General features: G+C 31.4%; 1 protein-coding gene across 7 annotated transcripts in view; it reads right to left on the bottom strand.

The window, feature by feature from the left end:
- Positions 1-13,290, bottom strand: part of LOC123678143 (CREB-regulated transcription coactivator 1) — a 31,537-nt gene extending 18,247 nt beyond the window's left edge. For 3 of the 7 annotated variants that reach the window (XM_045615033.1, XM_045614997.1, XM_045614989.1), the window contains exons 1-4: positions 13,029-13,290; positions 10,362-10,502; positions 2,751-2,954; positions 108-229 (exon numbers count right to left, since the gene is read on the bottom strand). In XM_045615033.1, coding sequence (XP_045470989.1) covers positions 108-229; positions 2,751-2,954; positions 10,362-10,502; positions 13,029-13,169 — 608 coding nt within the window. In that variant the 5' untranslated portion in view covers positions 13,170-13,290. The remainder of the gene's footprint in view (positions 1-107; positions 230-2,750; positions 2,955-10,361; positions 10,503-13,028) is intronic. The other 4 variants (XM_045615013.1, XM_045615006.1, XM_045615022.1 and 1 more) reach the window with 3 other exon arrangements.
- Positions 13,291-17,291: the final 4,001 nt, after the last annotated feature.

Consider the following 17,291-nt stretch of genomic DNA (forward strand, 5'->3'; position numbering starts at 1 on the left):
TACAGTCCCAATACATTTTACTCAGAGCTTTGGAAACAGAAATTAGAGAATTATACTGTTAATGACTGATGTAGTATATACAACTAGTAATATTATAGTCAACTCACTGAATTCTTGGAGATATTCGAGTAATATCACAACTTGATCTTGGTCTTCCATTGTTCCTTTCATGGTTGTCATGGACCATCCACCTATTTCTTGAATTATCACTTCTATCAGGACTAGCACCCTTGAAAAACAAATATGTAAGATGAGCCAGCAAAATAATTTTGAACAACAATAACAGGTGAATATTTCAGACCAAGGCAATTGCATAGATAGTAGAACATTAACAATGTTTAATATTCCACAGATCCTATTTTCTTTACATGTTCAAGGTCTATCAAGGATTCCCAAAGAATAAAATACACTTATGACTTGAACAAACTCTCACAAAGTTTACCTCATAAACCATTCATTATTATTTTATTGAATTTATTTTAATAAATATTAATGCCTAAAAACTGATAATAGCTTTTCCGATTTCAATTATTCATTGTTTCAGTTAATTTTCAATGATTATCCATCATATTTTTGTTTTTTGTTTATATACAAAGATGACTATACTTTTGGAATTGAAAGTTCTTACAATATTCACGCTAAATGACCATAGTCTTAACTACAATATATCATCAGTAAGCCTTGTTCTTGTATGCTCTTAAAGTATAAAAACTATGCAAATCTACTAATCAACATTATTCCAGAGAATACTCGTGAGTCGTGGTCCAGTGGAACAGTCCAACAAATATCTGCGCTTTACGATATCGAATAAACAAGTGCTTTCTTCAATGGCGAAATGGGGATGGTCAAAGGGAATATACATAAATATGATAATTATATTCCATAATATAATTTTCTGTGTGAAAACGAGTACTGAGGTTTTTTTCACCATAAATGGTTTGAAAATAAAATAAATATTACTAACATAAGAAATATAATGAAAAACAAAAACAAATTATAAAAAATTTAAAATCCAGGGTTGACAAATTCAAATTAAATGTTCAAATAATCCACCTTGTTGAGTCGAACAGTAGCCAAATATGTTATCTAGTTATCTACTTCTCTTTCCAGACGAATTTTCCCAATAGATTTTGGTGGTTTATCAATTAGTACATGTTCGTAAACACCCTCATTTGTCGAATTTTGAAATTTTTTCAGGAATAGGTCACTCGGAAGTGTCCGTCTACTTCAAAGACAATAATAATTTACCACTAAAGTACCATTTTATAATTTGATTTCTTTTTTCTCTTAACATTTCGAATTACAAAGAATCCACTTTATTTTCAAGATATGATTTTATAGCGCATCCCACAGTTGGAGAGCGACTACTTCGGCTATCAAATAAAGATACGGCTCAGCCCTGTGACCATTCCCACTTCGCCATTGAAAGAGAAGATTCGTTTATTCTAGATCGTATCATGCACATGTTTTGATTGTTGCGCTATTCCAGTGGACCATGATTATTCTCTATAATAACTTTTAATATTCTATCTTTTCGAATGCATTTTCTAGAGGTGGAATCAGGGGCGGATCCAGACGATGTTTGAGGGGGGAGCCATAGAAAGTCACGGCTCATATAAGTTAGCAAAATAGCGGAAATTTTTGTAGGTAGTTACTGAGTCAAGTGTTTTTTTATAGAAAGATGGATTTTAGTAAGTCATATATTCAGTTTCCAAAATTTTTGTAGGACAAAAACAAGTTCAACAAAAATTTTACATATTTCATAAATACAATATGTAAATTTATTTTATAAGAAAACTCAGGCGCAAGAAAGTATAAGGTGTAGTTGAAAGAAAACCATTATTTTTGCATAAAAAACAAGGCTTCAGTTACCATAGTTAGAATGATCCAATTTGGGTCAAATATGCGCTGTTTCGTTGGATAACTACAGTTCAAAGTTAACAGTTGTGCCTTAGGGAAATAGCTCTTCGTAGATAATTCCCTGCCAATCTCACTGAACAAACAGCAAAACCTTCCTATCCTTTTCCGAAGGCTGACCGCGTTTCGACCACGGCCGTTTTTGCTTGACGTTGTCATAAACGTTACACTTTTCATCTTTTTTTTGTCTTTATCTAAGAAAAACTATGAAATATAGCGTATTTTCTTTTTGCTAGTGTCCATATTTGTGACTCGCTCAAACTTAACTGAGTCAACTAATCACAAAACGGTAAGAATGTTTTTTTAGTGCAAATCTCATCTTTCTAACGCCATATAGTGAAACCCGATCGGACTTGTACATACAACGCGAGATACAGATAACTAAAACCATCTATTAGAAAAATAATGGATTCTTTTTTACTACACCTATTAAATAAAAACATATGATCAAATTTTGAAAACTTAATAACAAATTCTAGTCTCCTATTTTTTTGACTAGCGTATCTTTGTTTAATATTTTCAACATCAAGATTGCTGCAAATGGTTCTATGGTTTTCTCTAAGTATCAGGCTTAATTTAGATTTTATTCGGAAATAATCCTCAGGGCTCTAAAATGAACATTCAATACTTTGATTTATCTCAAAAAGAACTTTAATATTTATATATAAACATCAAATCGAAACTAGTCGCCCTTGTTTTAACAAGTTTTTTTGTTATAATAACCTGACCTTTTTGAGGTTCGAAAACTCAGTTATGTATATGTGAATGACTTGAAACAAAGCTGTGTGTCAATGTTAGTAATAAGTTTATTTCAGTACTAGTAATATAATTACCTGCATTGCACTTTGATGTAAAGCTGAATCACTGTTAGCTCGTCTATTTCCCCAACTAGTATCAGGAGGAGGACTCAAAAAGGAACCACTAGAGTAAGGAGAACTGTCCAGCCTTCTGTCGTGTGGCCTCCTTATTGGTCCTGCTTGTGATCTAGGTCTTCCCACTCTATGGCTAAGAGACCTAGGTTGTGTAATTTCTTCTGTCTAGAAACATAAATGGGTAAAAATATAAGAACGCTCACTTTCTACCATTCAAAGCAGTTAAGCTTTTGTGCTGCAACTACTTCCATTCTTAATGAACATAAATCTATAAACATCTATCTATATTACAAATATCACTATTGTGGTGTATCTACTTTCATTCATATCAGTATGTGAATTAATGTAAAACATTAAATCGTAAGTGAATGCTTGGTAGGATTGTGCTCATTTCACATTTAAGTGCAACGGAAATCAAATGACAGATGCGCCAAAAAAATGCTCAATAACATCAGAAGTGACTTAAGGGTACCGTCACACATATAATCAAAAAAAATCCTCCTCATTCCTCTATTCAAAAAACAAATTTGAAAATTGTCTTTTTGATCGTCGCTCCTCTATGAATGCATGTATTCACATTCTTTCCGAACAAACAAATTTTTATGCACTGTTTGTAGCGTTTCAATTTTTGGTGTTATAAGAAAACATTTTTTTTATTCGAATATAAATCAAAAGGTCACCAATAAGATTTTTGAATTTGCCGTTTTAAGACGATTTGGTATACTTCCAGTTCATTATAGATGAAAAATTTTAAAAGTACCTTTTTCGGACAATAAATCTGATCAGGCCTAGATCTGATTCCTTTAAAGCTGAGGCGGTCATAGATTTTGACAATTATAAGCTGACAAGTCAGAGTCATCATTGTAAGTCATTGTTCAGTGCTTTTAAATATATTGCTAAAATTAAATCATGTCTTGCGAGAATATACACATAGAATTTGATTTCCAAGAATTATAAGTTGATGAATTCAATTCAGAATTATCAGATTTTGAATCTTTTGCTTATATTATCTAAATCATGCCTATCAGAAATATTATTTGCTAGAATGTTTTACACTATAGCCAATAATATACATAAAACTGAATATAAAACTTGACTATATAAATTTAATAGCCTGCAGTATTGATCAAATGAAAGATAATTTTATAGCGTGCACTATTGCAATTCCATATATTCACATATATACAGGATTAGTCATAAAGTTGTACATTAAATTTAAATATATTACTCCAATAAAATGAAAATTTTTTTTCGTTAATCATTTTTACAGTTCGATTCAGGTGAAAAGAGACAGGCTGTTTAGGTTAGAAAAAAATGTCTCCCTTTTGTATATATATAATTTTTTTGCTCTCTTATGGTTTCAGAGTCATAGTCTCGCCATTCCATTAATTATTAGTTATATTAATTATGAAAAGTCGCTATTAGAATAGTTTCTCAATCATTTTAGAAAATGAAATGATTCCACATCGTTCTTCGTTTTATTGTATAACCAAAGTCGTAGATTAATTACTGACATGCAAAATAAGAGTTTGGGACGATTGCTACAGAATCAACAATTCCGAGAACAATTCTAAATAGGAATATAGAAAAATTGAAAAAAATTACAACTCTGGAAATAAAAACTCTACAAACTTCGATAAAGCAATTAGATGGCAGTGAAAAAGTGTCCTAAAGATGCATTCATTCTGAGAGCATTTTTTGTCCAACAATATGAAAGTTATACAAGATAAAAGGAAAAGGCCAATTTTAAAAATCGCCCCAAAGCTCAGGAACTAGATGACGTCCCGAGCTATTTCTGTTTCTCAAAAATAATAAATAATAACAAAAAAAAAGACTACTTCACAAGTATATTACGCTTTGGCAATATTCTGCAAACCACTTATTCAATGCCTTATATACACTGTATCCGTGAAGTATGGAACGAATCCATTTTTAGCTAAACATACCATTTTAAAAAACAATCCTGATTTTAATTTACCGTATTTTAAAATAATAATTTAATATACAGGGTGAATCACTTTCGAGTAATGAGGTCACCGTCATTTTTTTTTAATGGAATACCCCTATTTTGTCTCAATTTTCTGATTACTCTAGCTGAGCTGATTCCAAAAATGTATCACATGTTGATTCCAATTGGTACAGGGTGGACAAAAATAATAAATTAAATCTAAAGAAAAATCAAACCATTCACGAATACCAAAAATATTGTAGTACTAAACTGTCATTGAACACCAATAAATTACTAAACAAATAATGTCATTTCACAAAAAACTAGAAGACTATGTTTTTTTTTATTTGATAAGAAATAATTTATTTCATATTCTGTCTGCTAGACCACAAGTACCAAACATGTTTGGAAACAGCTCATTTTTATTAATCTAAAAATGTAACAAACTACAGGGTGTTACATTAAAACCAATTGCCGCTAGACAATAAGTATTTTTGATAATATTGTTAATTTAACTAATAAAGAAAGTTACGCGTTACTTTATGAGCACACACAAAACTATTGTATTTTTGGAATCAGCTCAGCTAGAGTAATCGGAAAACTGAGTCAAAATGGGGGTGTTCCATTTAAAACAAATGACGGTGACGTCATTACTCGAAAGTAATTCACCCTGTATATTAGAGTATTATTTTAAATACGGTAAATTAAAATAAAAAATCGACGTGTTTCAGGATTATTCCTCAAAATGGTCTGTTTTGCTAAAAATGAATTTGTTCCATACTTTACACAGTGTAGATGGCTTTTTCACCAGTACGCTGTACGACAGCGCACGTCCTCATATTGCTCGTCGATTTATCGAAATTTTGCCGTAACCACCACATTCACCATATTTAAATCCAATTAAATTATTTTCCGCTTCTTTAATATGTAGATATTCTGAGAGATATAGGAGGAAATAAAAAATGTGTGATTTGAGGTGTTTTGAACTAGTAGATTCAGCTCAACTAGGAGCAAGATTCAGGATTCAATTTCTTGAAATCCAAGAAAAAAGATAAAAGTTATTGCCACTTGAAGGGACGAAGCCACGGACCAAACTTGTATGAAATAGTAAAACAAGTAGAAGGACAGAGGGGACTTCTTCGAAGAATAGCTTAGACAATGGAATTTTCAATTATGGAGACTGATTATGAATAGAATCATGCTTATGTCGCTAACAACATAATATACATAAAGCGAGAAGGAATTGACTCCCGTAGCTACATGATGATTCATTGAATGCTTTGTAAATAAAGACCTGATGTATGCATATTGCACGATAAATAAATCCGGATATATTTCACACTTAAGGATTTTTTGCTCGGTATATATTCGGATTTATGAATGACTAACGATCATAAGACATAAGATATTCATTAGATTTATTAAGTGTGCATTTATGAAGCATTAAATAACAATTATGCAGAAAGCGCCTCAACCTCCTACATTTCCCTGAAGATTTTGAAAGTAGGTCATGTTCATTCACACAGGTTGTGGCCATCTACACACATTTCGAACTGTGTGCATAAATGGTAACATTTGCCCCTTCAAAAAACAGAATTGCTATCTATTACAAATAATCCACTACGGTTTACTATTTCTATTTTATCGAAAACTATAAAAAAAAATATGAAAAAATCTAAAGTATGAATAATGTATTAATAGTTATTCATAACACAAGTGCAGAAGGCATTGATATTCTTCCACGAGTTCAAAATTCAAAAACGAACCACGAAGTGGCGAGTTTTTGAATGAACGAGTGGTAGAATGAGCCTTCTGTACGAGTATTATACATTATTTTCTCTAATTCATTGCATTCTTATTGAAATTAATGAAATATTTCCATAAATATCATTTAGTGATTTTTGGCTTGAAAAATGTTGGTTGGCAGAACTGATTTCTTCAATGCAAATTGATGAATTGGCAGATAAAGCCGTGGCGGAAAGTTCGGAGTACCAAAATATAATAATAAAATATAACCATGAAAACTGTGCGTTTCTGATATATTCTCGCACGATTTTGTTCTACAAGATGTGGAAGAATGAACGGAGTAACCACAGAATTAGAGAAAAAGATTTCCATTATTTTTTTTAGTAATCTTTATGTAAGAGTCCGATCAGGTTCCACTAGATGGCGTTAGAAAGATGGGATTCTGTACTACAAAAACTTTTCTGGCAGTTTTGTGATTGATTGGCTCAGTTTAAATTGAGTGCGTGTCAAAGATAGACACTAGCGAAAAGACGCAATATTTCACACTTTTTCCGATGAAGGCGAAAATGAAAGTCAGGCGGCTGAAAATGTAAATAGTGTTTATGGTCCTTATACTCTAACAGGCAATCAAGCGAAATTTTGGTTTCGTCGATTCTGTAATTTCGATGTCAAAGATGCACCACGCACTTGAAGGCCAATTGTCTAAATTGTGGATAAAATCATGGACATTGTCGAGGCCGACCGTCATGTAAACACTGTTTCGATTGCCCAAGAGCAAAAGTTTGCATAAAAAACCGTTTGTAACCATTTGCATAAGGCTGGTCTAAAAAAAACCTCTATGTATGGGTACTACACGAGTTAAGGCAAAAAACCTCATGGACCGAATTTCCATCTGCAAATCGCTGCTGAATCGCAACAAATCGACCCATTTTTGAATCGGTTGTTGATAAGTGGATCATTTACGACAACGTCAAGCAAAAACGGTCGTGGTGTTGGGTGGGATTGGCAGGGAATTATCTACTTGAGCACAACTGTTAATTCGGAACTGTACTGTTAACAACCGTCTGAAGGAAGCAATTGCCCAGAAGGGGACAGATTTGGCCAATAGAAAAGGAATGGTGTTCCATCAGGACAACGCCAGGCCAAACACATCGAAAGTGACTCGCCAGAATCTTCGGAAACTTGGTTGAGAGGTTCTTATCCATCCATCTTATAGTACGGACCTGGCACAAAGTGATTACCTTTTTCTGACCATGGCGAACAATTTTGCTGGTGAAAAATTCGCTTCAACAGAGGCTTGTCTCAATTTTTTACCCATTGGGACGAGGGCTTCTATGAGAGAGGTATAATGATAGTAGTAAAGATTTTTTATCAACGCGAGCATCTTCAGCTTTTGTTGAAAGACAATTTTCCAGAGCTGCTCTAACTTTTATAAAAACCCGCAATAGATTAGGCGAAAAATTCATAAGATGCCTCATGTGTCTAGATTCTGGATGAAGAATGATATAATCAAATAGTGCTTGAGAATTTCTCAATATTAAGAAACTATTTAGTTATGTTTTATAGCGATTTTATTTGTGTTTCTATTCTTGATTTTTCCAGTACTTAATAAATAAATACTTGACTTTTATTCTAGACTTAGACAGCCAGATTGTTGATTTCAAAACGTAAACTGTGAAAAATTCAGCAAAATGCAATAAGCAAATAATTCATAGTTATGCAGGGTGTAAATAAATAAGTGTGGAACAATTAACGGGATCATCCTTTGTTGGAAATATAATTGGATTTGTATCTGAAAAAAATGATTCCATCAACCCCTGTTCAGATCAGCCCACTACTATGAATTCAAGATCGATTAATACCTCTTAGAACCATAGAAAAACACTACCAAAAATTTCTGTGAGTTTATTTATATTGAAGACAACATTTGAAAAAATGCTGTATTTAAACAGGGGTTGGTCAAATAATTTTTTCATATACAATCCCATCTAATATTCGTACTAAGAATCACCCGTTAATTGTTTTAGAAATTATTAATTTCCACGGTTTTCTTAGAGAATAGCCAACCATAAAATTAGTGATCAGTGCCCACAGCCACTACAAATAAAACATCAATATCCCCTCCCCAATCCCCATGCAACCAGAACATAAAATTTGTGATATCTACAAGGATCTATTAATCTACGTTATTAACAGATATAACAGAAAACATTAGATGAAGTTTGTGCTGGTTCAGTTTTTTCTATATACTCCGATCACCTTCTTTTCGAAGTCATTTATAACTTTTTGTTGTGTTTGTATTTTGTCCAATATTATTGCAATATAATGAGATTTGAACTCACAGTGATGATCCGCTGTAGCTGGGAACTCGTTTTCGAAATTTCATCACAAAATTACAAGATTTTCGGACTGGAAGAATTCTAGTTTAATTGTTAACCACAGAAAAACGCTGTCATCGAAGGTAAATAGCGATAGACTACTTTAGCTGTTTTTTGGAGCAGATTCAGAAAGTATTTCATTGAATGTCTTCATTAAGACTATATGTATTAGGTACTATAGTCTATATGTGTCAATGCAATACCTGGCGTCCTAAAGCCCAAGATGTCTTCCATATCGCTACCCACCTTCGATGACAGCACGTTTCTTTAAGGTTAACTTTCAACCTAGATTTCTGGCAACCAGATATTTGTCTACGGTCTCTCCGGTAAAGCGTTATTCTTTATTATTTTTTATCAGAATTGTATTAATAAAGTGAAATATTATTGTTGTGAAGAATAAAATAACGCAGAGTAGAAGTACTCAGTGATAACCAAAAAGGTTTGTGCAGTTTTCCTTATAGATTGCCTTTTTAGATTATTTTTCGGTGACAGCGTATTTTTATTCAGGCTCTGTAACAAACTGATAGGGTAGGGTATATAGTACTAACGAAGATAGTCTTCTTGCAAATATGAGTCCCAATTAGTGAGATAGCGCTTAACCGTAATAGAGTATGGCGTCAATGGTGGAACAACCTGTATATTATCTAATACAAACTCCAGTACCAGCAGCCCGAATTTTTTAATATGAGTTTTTGAGAAAATACTGCTTAGGTTTATAGCAATCAACTTCAGTCAGTACAAACCTCACTTATCCAGAAAAAGCCCATTTATTCGATGAAGGAGAGAAAAAAATGTTCAAGGTCACTTTTTTTTTAAATATATCAGATATTTGAGAGCAGATCATGGAAATCTCAATTCGTTTTTGAGTTACAGGGCTTTTTAGAAAAATCATTGTTTCAAATATTCCGTTTGAGTTATTCTAAAATTCCTAAACGTTTTTTCAGTAATTTTCATTACCTAAATTATTCTTTTATCTAATCAGAGAAATTAGTTACCATTAAAGAACTAGAAAGTTGGTATTTTCAAATGGGATATCCTATATTTTTGGCTACCGTTTTTTTTGACTCACATTAGGCAAATATCATCACGTTACCAGTTTTGCAAAATGGAGATAAAACTATCCATATAAAATAAATAAATAAAAATGACTGACACTTGATAACGTTCTTTTTCTTTTTCCATATAAAGCATAATTTAGTTTGGCGTTATAGATGATGTTATGTTGGCAGAAGGTCATTATGTATATTGGTGATTATTTTTTTGTAGTGAAGTGTAGTAATAATAAATGTATATATTTTGCTTTCAAAATTCTCACAAACATTTTTGGTTACCCATAATTTTTATATCTTTAGGACTGTTAGAACCGACAGCACTAAAGATACAACTAGTGCTAATCAAGACTTAAAATAATGGATAATAATAACTAAAGCTGTGACCATGTAGCTATGCTACAAAAAAATAATTTGATAAACCAGCACACACTATGGCAATAAGAGTCACCTTATTTGCACGAGATGTATGGGTACTTGTCTTATTAGTTGTATTTCCTGCAGATACATTGGGAAGGGAGCCTCCTCGGAAAGCTCCCAACGATTGGGTGTTAATATGCAAAGTATTTTCATTAGACGGTGTCCTGTCAACCTGTAAGTCAGGATTACAGGATTCAGAGTATGATTTTTTTTGGTACTGACAAAAGATAACTTACTTTAAAATTGCAATAGAACATGTTCATTAGTACATTATTGAACTATGTATTACGATCTGCTTAAACATTTCTTAATTGGTAAACATAAGTGGATCCACCATCAAAAGAGACATTAGTGTTAGTATAATCTCAACTAATTTATTAAAAATTATCTTTGATGAAGTTTTGTGAAATGTACATTTGGTTTTCCTAATATGATAATGCAATGAATGAACTACAGTTGTTCGATATAAGAGAATTGACACCATTTAACACTAGAATAATTTATATCTAACAGGTTTTAGCAATGTTAATTCCCAGTTTTAGCTACTATATAACTATATGTAGTATTACCATTCCTAACAATGAATTATTTTTAGTTGTTACCTCATTAATAGATCAGTCCATTAGGCAACACAAAATACATAGAAATAAACAGATCTCACTGCACCACCAAAAAATAAAACTTAACCAGTTTTCATGTAATCAGATACATTTTCAAGGTAATATCAGCCTAAAACATTTACAATATTTCTTTTTCACTTCCTGATTATTTGGATATAGTTAGAGAATTACTATTTGATCAAACGACATTCAATCCCAATGAATAGAACCAAAATTATTTTACTCTGACCAACTTAACAAAATAAGAGACAGGATTCCACAAAAAAATTCATTCTTTAATTTTTTTCTATTAGTTCAAATTGAATATTTGCTATGTGGATATTTTATTATGGAAATCATTTAATAGGAAATACTTCCTAATTTGAATAATTGTAATCAGAATGTGATTTCTGCAAATTCAGGGTGAATGAATATCTCACAGCACAACTATATATTTATAGAAGTTGCCAGAATAGTATTGTTTTATTATACACACAACTATTCATGTTTAGTTGCAGACTCAGGTCAATGGCCATTTACTGCATATGCTAATTTAACTCTAATATATGAATGAAGTATAAACAAGTTGATAATGTTATTATATATACAATTTAAAATAATCATAACATAATACAAACAAAAAGAGTTATGTATTTATGTGAAATATAATTGGTTCAAACTTCTCTATTGTAATTTTCATTTCTATTAATGATATTCATTAATGAATTTGAAAAACTATTTGAACATATTTTCTATAGGCTTATTGGTTGACAAATTAATATTTCAGTTGAACTTGAGGAATAATAATAAACAAAAAATTATTTATGAAGCTAACATAAATATCAAGGTCATCAGCTGTAATAATAGGATACATGATATTTCATGGGAAAAATTAATTCAGAATAATCGAAGATGAGATATTTATTTATTTTATGATATTATCACTTCGGCCATGCTTCTGTGAGATCTCTCAGAAGCTAATGGCATGTGGGAGTTAAGAGAAACAATTGCTCTGGGTAGGTTTTGTTACTGTGTCCCAACGCCACTCTAAGCAAAACACTGTCAACACTTTATCGAACGGCGAAACTAATCATATATATGTCTTAGATGAATCTTTTACTAGGACATAATAATACCCGCTGAAGTTTGCGAAAAATTGTGCCTAATTATTGGTAGATATCATTGAAAAACTATAAAGTTGGACCAAAGAAATCCTTTATCAAATGGTCTGCATTGAACTATTAACAACAATATTTTCATTCGGAAATAATACTTTATAAGCAATTTGGTGATTCAAATTAACAAGGAAATAAAGATTTCAGTGATAAGCTGAACGAACAAACAAGACGAAACGTAATATTTCGCGGCAGCATGAAAACAAGGAAGAATATTTTCACTGAATAAATTGAAATCCTTTTGTGAATATTCAATAGATAATTCAAATCGACATATAATTTCAAATTCAACATAAACCATAACAATGGAAATCTCTTTTAAAAATGAATAAATTCTGACAAAGTCCTGATTTGGAGGTTAAGTTTCTTGAAATTTTGAATTGTTTATTCTGCAAACTAATACAGTTTCAATGATCAATGTACACGTGGTGTATATCACTAATCAACTAAAGGTTAGGCAATAAATTTTTGAAATCGATAACACAAACCGTTCAATAATAATAGGTAACGATAAACAGAAAATTCAAATTTGACCCAGTAAGCGATTAGTAATGATTGATCAGCTGTGAAGTAACTATAAACAAAATATTATTGGACTATGGACAGGTGCTTTTATTCGTCTTATATTCTAATAAAATGGAAAAATTAGCGGGCAAGAACGATTGTTAACTTTGTTTTGCTTCAGAGTGTCAAATGTGAAATGTTCATAGACTGTCAGAGCCAAAGATCGTTTGTCAATATAGGACTTTAAATTGTTAAACGATAATAACACGATGTTTACTTCCTACTATTCGCTTAATGCAGTTTGCAATGTTTTCCCTGAAAATAATTTCAAAGGGACGTTTTGCAATAGGGGTTTTGTTTACGTCGTCACATCACATTATTTGATATGGCGGGTAGAGGTTATAATATACAGAGACCCACCTGAGCAGTGGCTGCTGACACTTCTCTCATTATCTGTTCGAATCTGGCAGTTTCTTCGGCTTGTCTGTGCATTTGCAAAGCAATTTTTTCACTGAATTTTCTCGGATTCGCCATGATTCTGATAGTTATATATATAAACATATATACACTTGTCTCCACTCACTGCACTGCGCGTTGCGCCAACTGGGAAACCAGCGAGCAAAGTTGAAGCGACAGACCCGATATGATATTCCAATTATTCGTCGATTCCATGTTCATGTTCAGGCAGTTCAGGGTCGTAGAATGGTTTCGGTTTGTACAGCAGGTTGCCAGATGTAAAGATTTATTGCCTAACGAATGTTAATTAATATTATTCATTAGACAGAAGGGAAGTGTTTTGCGCAGAAGATTTCCGTTGAATTTCAACCGACATGGCGTACAGCGGATGCGGTTTAAAGATGGAATCGGAATTTTTTAATATACATTTTTCAAGTTGAATACATAAGATAGGTTCCTATTCAGTAAATTTTTTTGGGAAAAAATTACGAATCACATTAAATTGCCATTTTGTTTTAGGAAATGGGATAATGCGGTTTTTCAAATGCAACAATGCCTTTGGTAGGTACCTACCTGATATGTATATCATTTCTAATAAAGAATATTTTAAATATTTGTAGAAAAAGCACTGCTACAAAAAATACAAAGTTAATCATTTACTTAATGTTAATGTAACGCAATACCTGAAATATTGCTATTTTTTGAACACCAATGTGCATTTCATTTCGACGCATATTCTGCAATTTTCGAATTTTAAGCAGAAAATTTTTTTTGGACTCTTGAAATTAAGATAATTAATGGAACAAATCCGTTCAATAGTTACAGCCATCCGAAACAACAAACAACTTTTTTCATGAAGAAAAATTCATATAAACATATATTCAATAAGCTTCGTTTTCAGATTTGAAGTTTGAAAAAGAAATGAGTGTTTTACTTAATACTCTAGTATTATTATATTCATTGTTTCAATTTTTAGGTATTGAAGTCTGGATGATATAATGTTCCGAATTATGTAAGTGTCGCCAACAATTATCTAGTGGCGAAGATATACGGGTGCGATGATCCTTTTCCTTTTGAAAATCTATACAACTGTCTTTTTTTCGAGAAAATCATTTCATTTCTGAAATCAACAGACCTCCACTAAAAACAAGGTCTTCTGAATTTTTTATTATAGAATGTGCCATTTTCGAGAGGATCGAAAGCAAACCAAACAATATTTACGAAAATCTATAAAAATTAATTTTGATTATCTCGAAAATGGTACATTCTATGAATACAATTCAAGAGACCTTTTTTTAGTGAAGCTCTGTTAATTTCAGAAATAGGAAAAGGCTCATCGCACCTTTATATCTACGCCACTGAACAATTTTGGCAGGAGACCTTTACCTAATTCGAAACATTGCATTATCTATACTTCAATACCTAAAATATTAAAACAAAACAATGATACAAATAATACTAGGTTTAAGTAAAAAAAAATTCTTTTCAAATTTCAACACCCTATATCTCTAAACCAAGCTTGTTAGGATTTAAAAATATATTTTAAAACGTTCGATATTATTGAAATTATGAAAATAATTGTATTAACATATAGGGCATCAAAAAATTAGTTTGACTCAATTATAGCTTCTTTATGTGAACAGAAAATAAGGTTTTTTGTTCTCAAATAAATCGTCAATTACATAAATAAATTAAGTTTGACTGTATGTGAATAAACATCAGAAAACCCACAAAAGCCTATGGACTTGTGCGTGGCAATGGTGTAATCATTTTTTTCTATTGTAATTAGTTTCGAAGTTATGATACAAACTTGTGTTTTTTTTTTTAAAAAACCATAAAAATGAAATGGTCTTTTTTTCCTTTTTCAAAAATAAAGCACTGCTCCAAAAAAAAATATCACTCAGTACCTATATTTGCATATGAAATTGGCATATCAAGGGATGTAAACTCTAATTTGCAGTATTTATGCCCAATTTCAGTTAACAACTTCCAAAGTGCAGTTGCTATCAGAAAAGAACCAAAAAAAAATTAAATTTAACGTCTATATCTCAAAAACAAAGCGTTTGGTGATTCATGTACGTATATAAAACTTTTTCTTACAATTATCTGAGAATCTCTCATTTCCGTTTGTTTTTTCAATTCAGGAACACCCTGTAGATAAATTTAGATACGAAATCTTCTCTTCTTCGATGATATTGTGTCGATATAATTTAATAATTTAATGACATCCATATATCGTAAGGGGAAAATCGTGAATTAGATAGAGATAGTCTGGTGTATAAGGTTTTCATTGCATGTTAAATTAGAGGTAAATTATATTCTATTATTAAACTTTGGGGGTAGATAGGTACTAAGATATTTTACAAACCTAGCCACGCATCAGGAAGTTTTGATGAGTTAAGAAATATATTAGAAAGAGTAAGACTGACTTAAGCATATTGAAGCACCATCCAACCAATGATTGCGTATGAAATTTTTTTCTCCCAAAACTATAATTAGATTCGATCAAGCAGAAATCTACTACTTGGTTGTAGATTTTCGTTCGGAAAACCAAGTTTGTTGTAAAAAGGTCGAAAACTTCAAAGTGAAAACTTAATTCTTATATTTCTACTCGATCTAGATGGCGATACTGATGAATATACATATATGTACTAAGAATATCCAACTCGAAGAAATAATCTGAAAAACAACATTTTTAAGGAACCCCTAATTATTGAATTATGGAATTATGCCCATTAGCGATTTCTTCCTTTTTTTCCCTCTAAATAATTCTTCTTTGGTTTATCGGTTACAGTTGCTGACTTACATTTTCTCAAATGATTTTTCACAAATTGAACCCTCATGATCATGAAATTGAGAATAAGAAGTGCTTCGATGATACTGGATTGAATATATTTTTTTTGGATGTTATGATGTTAATATTTTCGGAGTTATACATACAGGATGATTCAAAATTCAGTAACTATCATGATTTTAGAGGAGTGTTTTTCAGGTCAGAATAAGAATTTTACCGAATTATAGTGCGTTAAATTTCAAGATTTCTTTAGGTTTTTCTTTATAGCTCTTCCAGTTTTTGAGATATCAAGATCAAATTTGAAATATAGGTTCGTTAGGTTTCTAATTTTCTGAAGTAAACTTTTAATTCAAATCATAAATCAAATACGTAGAGTTTTTTGTTTTCATTGTGATAATAGGTTCCAGCGTTTTGGTGGAAATTTTAATAAAATGTACCGAATTACAGAACATGATTCCACCTCAACGATCGGAGATGCGTAAAAATTACAAGACACAAAAAATGTATGAATAAAATACATAATTCATTTCATATGTTAGAATTTACCAGCGGCGTACTACAAAAACGTTTATGGGGCGAAAAAGAGCTTGACATTTCGAAAATATCTCTTTCTGTAGCTTGTAAAATCACATACTGGATGATGTAAACCCTAAAACATGACCTATGTTTCAAATTTTATCTTAATATCTCAAAACCTGAAAGAGCTATGAAGAAAAAACTAAAAAAAATCTGAAAACTCAACGCTCTGTTTATGGAAAATAGTCTTTTATCTTGATACTGAATTTTGAATCAGCCTGTATAGTGTTCATTGTTTGGAAGTCTATTCGATCATCGGAACGAAAAACCACATTTTCAAATCCCAGTTACTTGAAAGTTATTTCATGAATTTTTTGCATTTCATATATTCATATATTTCATATAATCCTATATATATATTTGGGATTTTTCCATAAATTGATATTTCGATTAAAAAAAGAAACTACATCTTTCCTTATACAAATACAAGTTCACCTCCATTTCTGGTTATACTTCTAGTTGGGTTTATCATACCAGTAAAGAATTCATATTTTATTTTGGCAACTGATACTTATATGTACTTAGTAAGACATTCACTTTTTTTTTATTTTATCGATGATGTGAAAATTATTTTCTAGATTGAGTATTATTGATGAGATTCATAGTATTTTCAAGAATAGAATAATATTTTGTCACATCAGATGATTATCGACAATTTTGATTTATTCAACGAACCAAGCAAACTGCAGATCATTCATTTTGAATTGTCAATTTCATGTCTGAATATTTGGATTCGTTCTAGGAGAATATATTTTTAATACTCATTTCTTGATTACTACATTCTAGAAAGAGTTAGTGCTGATCTCACGCAAACTAGTGATCATTTAGCCAACACGTTTCCAAATGGTGCCTTCAAA

Source organism: Harmonia axyridis, chromosome 1 (genome assembly GCF_914767665.1).
Source record: "Harmonia axyridis chromosome 1, icHarAxyr1.1, whole genome shotgun sequence".
In the NCBI taxonomy this organism is placed as follows: domain Eukaryota; kingdom Metazoa; phylum Arthropoda; class Insecta; order Coleoptera; family Coccinellidae; genus Harmonia; species Harmonia axyridis.